We start from the raw sequence: 2500 nt of genomic DNA on the forward strand, positions 1-2500 counted from the left end.
GCGAAGGTCAAAGTTTTTCAGTGTTGTCTAATCCAAGCGAAACCACATAATCTTAGCTTGTGTGCGGCAAAAACACATGTCAAGGTGTTCTGATATTCTCTGCAGATCCTTTTTACTCTCTGTCTGTCTATCTGTCTCTTGTTTTATTTCTTTTCTTCGTATCTACCTCGCTCTACATCTTCCTCTCTGCCATTCACTCCTTTCTCCTCCACGTCCTCTCCTTTCCTTCCCACCATTCTTTCTTCTCCCTTACTATTCCTCCACCATTACCTCTCTTTTCCCTGATTTTATTTCTTATTCCTCTCTCTCTCATGCACACACACACACACACACACACACACACACACACACACACACACACACACACACACACACACACACACACACACACACACCTCGTCTCCCTTACCGCTGAACATCTTAACTTGACGTCTGTCAATCCAGAGCGACAGGTCGTTCCTCCTTCTGGGTCCTCTCCTCCGCCCTCTTCCTCTCCCTCTTCGTCTCCTCCTCCTCTTCTTGTGCTTCTTCTCGGTGTTTATTCCCTCATCTGCGTTGTCAACATTAGTGTTATTGCGTTTTTCCTCGCCGTTTACCCTCGTGTCGTTGAAGGAAGTCGTGGCGTTGGCTAGGTTGTGTATGTCTTCTTCTTCTCCTGTTCGGTTTTGTTTATTTTCATCCCAGCCATTTTTTCCTGTGGGATTGTCCTGGCTTTTCGTCTCGTCTTTTTCATGATCTTTTCTCTCGTTTGCGTTTCGTTTCTCAATGTTTCTTTTCTCAGGGTTATTGTTAATATCACTGGCATCGAAGCCTTCAAAAGTTCTTGCAAACGTTTTATTGCCAATGTAAAGCCTTTTCACTGGATTACTGTCTAATAATGTCTTATTTTCACTAAGATTAAGCTTATAATTAATGCTCATAAGCGTAATTTCACTAGTTTTGGCCTTACTGCTACTGTCATTTCTACTACCATGTCTATGAATTTTACTTTTACGCGTAAAATTGCCATGAATGGTAGAATTCCCTCCGTCACGTTGGACCACACGCCAACTTAGTTTAGTTTGCCCTCCGCCTCCCTTCGTTTTCTGTAAATAGAATAGCCATTAGAATATCCATCGAACACTGACTTATCTCAAAGTACATTTAAACATCAAAAAAGATAAAATCTGACCAATCTAAAGGGGAAATTTCGAAATATAACATGATTTTGAAATATTAGCGTAATCACATACCACAGGTGATGAAGGCGATTCCCAGCTCACTTCTTCACCCGAGGAAGGCGACCTGTGTGATGAGTGTGATGATAGTGATGACGGTTTCGGGTCAATCAAGGTCAGGGATGACGTTAACGATGATGACGCTGATGATGAGAGGGATGATAATGAAGGCGTTGGTGAGGCTGGAATTTCCTTGGGATTATTATCTGTGGGTTGCCTGCGACGCGGTCCTGAAAGATGGGAGAGAGAGATAGAGGAATTCGTAAAGGTAATATAGAGGGCATGAAGGGAGGGAGAAAGGGAAGGGGGGAGAGGGAGAGAGGTGAAAAGATTCAGAGAAATAAAACGAGATGAAAGAGAGAGAAAGAAAGAGAAAAATAGAGAACAGAGAAAAAATAAAGATAGTGACCTAACCTAACCGAACAAACTTCAAGGCAGCATAAGGACGAAACTCCTATCGAGGAGCACCGCAAACTCACCCATTCCTGCAGGCGTGTCCTTCCTCCGTCCCGTGGGCTCTATGGGCGGACTCAGCATGGGCGGGTGCCGCTTGCGGGCGGTGGGCGCAGACGGTGACGAAGCGGCAGAAGTGGGCGGCGTGCGAGCAAGACGATGGCGATGACGACGTGGGCGTGGGTTTGGCATGGGCGTGCGTGTGGGCGTGCGGGCGCGAAGGTGTATTTTGGGCGGCTTTCCGGGAAGATATGGAGCATCTGTGGGCGTTTTCCGAAGCGTGTTGGCTTTCTTTCGGATCGTTCTGCGGGCGGTGGGCGGCGGGGGCTGAGGCTCTTCGTGGGCGGTCTTTAGCTGTGCATCGGCAGCAGGGCGGATGGGCGTGCGTGGGAGCGCAGTGGGCGCGAGCCATACATGTGTGGGCGTGTGTCTGACATTGCTTGTAGAGGTCGGGAGAGTTTTCCTTGTCGGGGCGGGCGTGCGTGGGGACGACCGGGCACCTGTGGTGGGCGCAGTAAGGTTTCTCAGCGTGGGCGGCTTGAGGGCGAGCGTGTGAGTGTCTGCAAGGTCTATGGGCGTGAGAATTCCCGTCGGCGAAGACAGCAGCGTGGGCGTGCTTGTGTCTGTGCCTGTTGCAGCGCCGCCCGTGCTTGGAGGCATCTGGACTGTCTCCGCGGGCGTCAGGCGACCCAGAGGCTTCCTTTGGCGTCTGCTGGCTGTCGTGGGCGTCCTTCTCCTCGCGGGCGTCTTCGCGGGCGTGCCTGTGCTTGCTGCTGTGCTTGTGGGCGAAATGGGCGTAGTGGTGAAGCTGCTTGAGAAAAAGGGCGAGC

General features: G+C 50.0%; 1 protein-coding gene across 3 annotated transcripts in view; it reads right to left on the bottom strand.

The window, feature by feature from the left end:
• Positions 1–2500, bottom strand: part of LOC122258698 (uncharacterized) — a 24866-nt gene that overhangs the window by 9031 nt on the left and 13335 nt on the right. For all 3 annotated transcript variants that reach the window (XM_043024808.2, XM_043024806.2, XM_043024807.2), the window contains exons 2-4: positions 1697–2500; positions 1233–1447; positions 410–1085 (exon numbers count right to left, since the gene is read on the bottom strand). The exon at positions 1697–2500 is cut by the window's right edge and continues 163 nt beyond it. In XM_043024808.2, the coding sequence (XP_042880742.2) occupies positions 410–1085; positions 1233–1447; positions 1697–2500 (1695 nt within the window). The remainder of the gene's footprint in view (positions 1–409; positions 1086–1232; positions 1448–1696) is intronic.

Source organism: Penaeus japonicus, unplaced genomic scaffold, assembly GCF_977035675.1.
Source record: "Penaeus japonicus unplaced genomic scaffold, GWHDUDI00000001_assembly GWHDUDI00000040, whole genome shotgun sequence".
NCBI classification, from domain to species: Eukaryota; Metazoa; Arthropoda; class Malacostraca; order Decapoda; family Penaeidae; genus Penaeus; species Penaeus japonicus.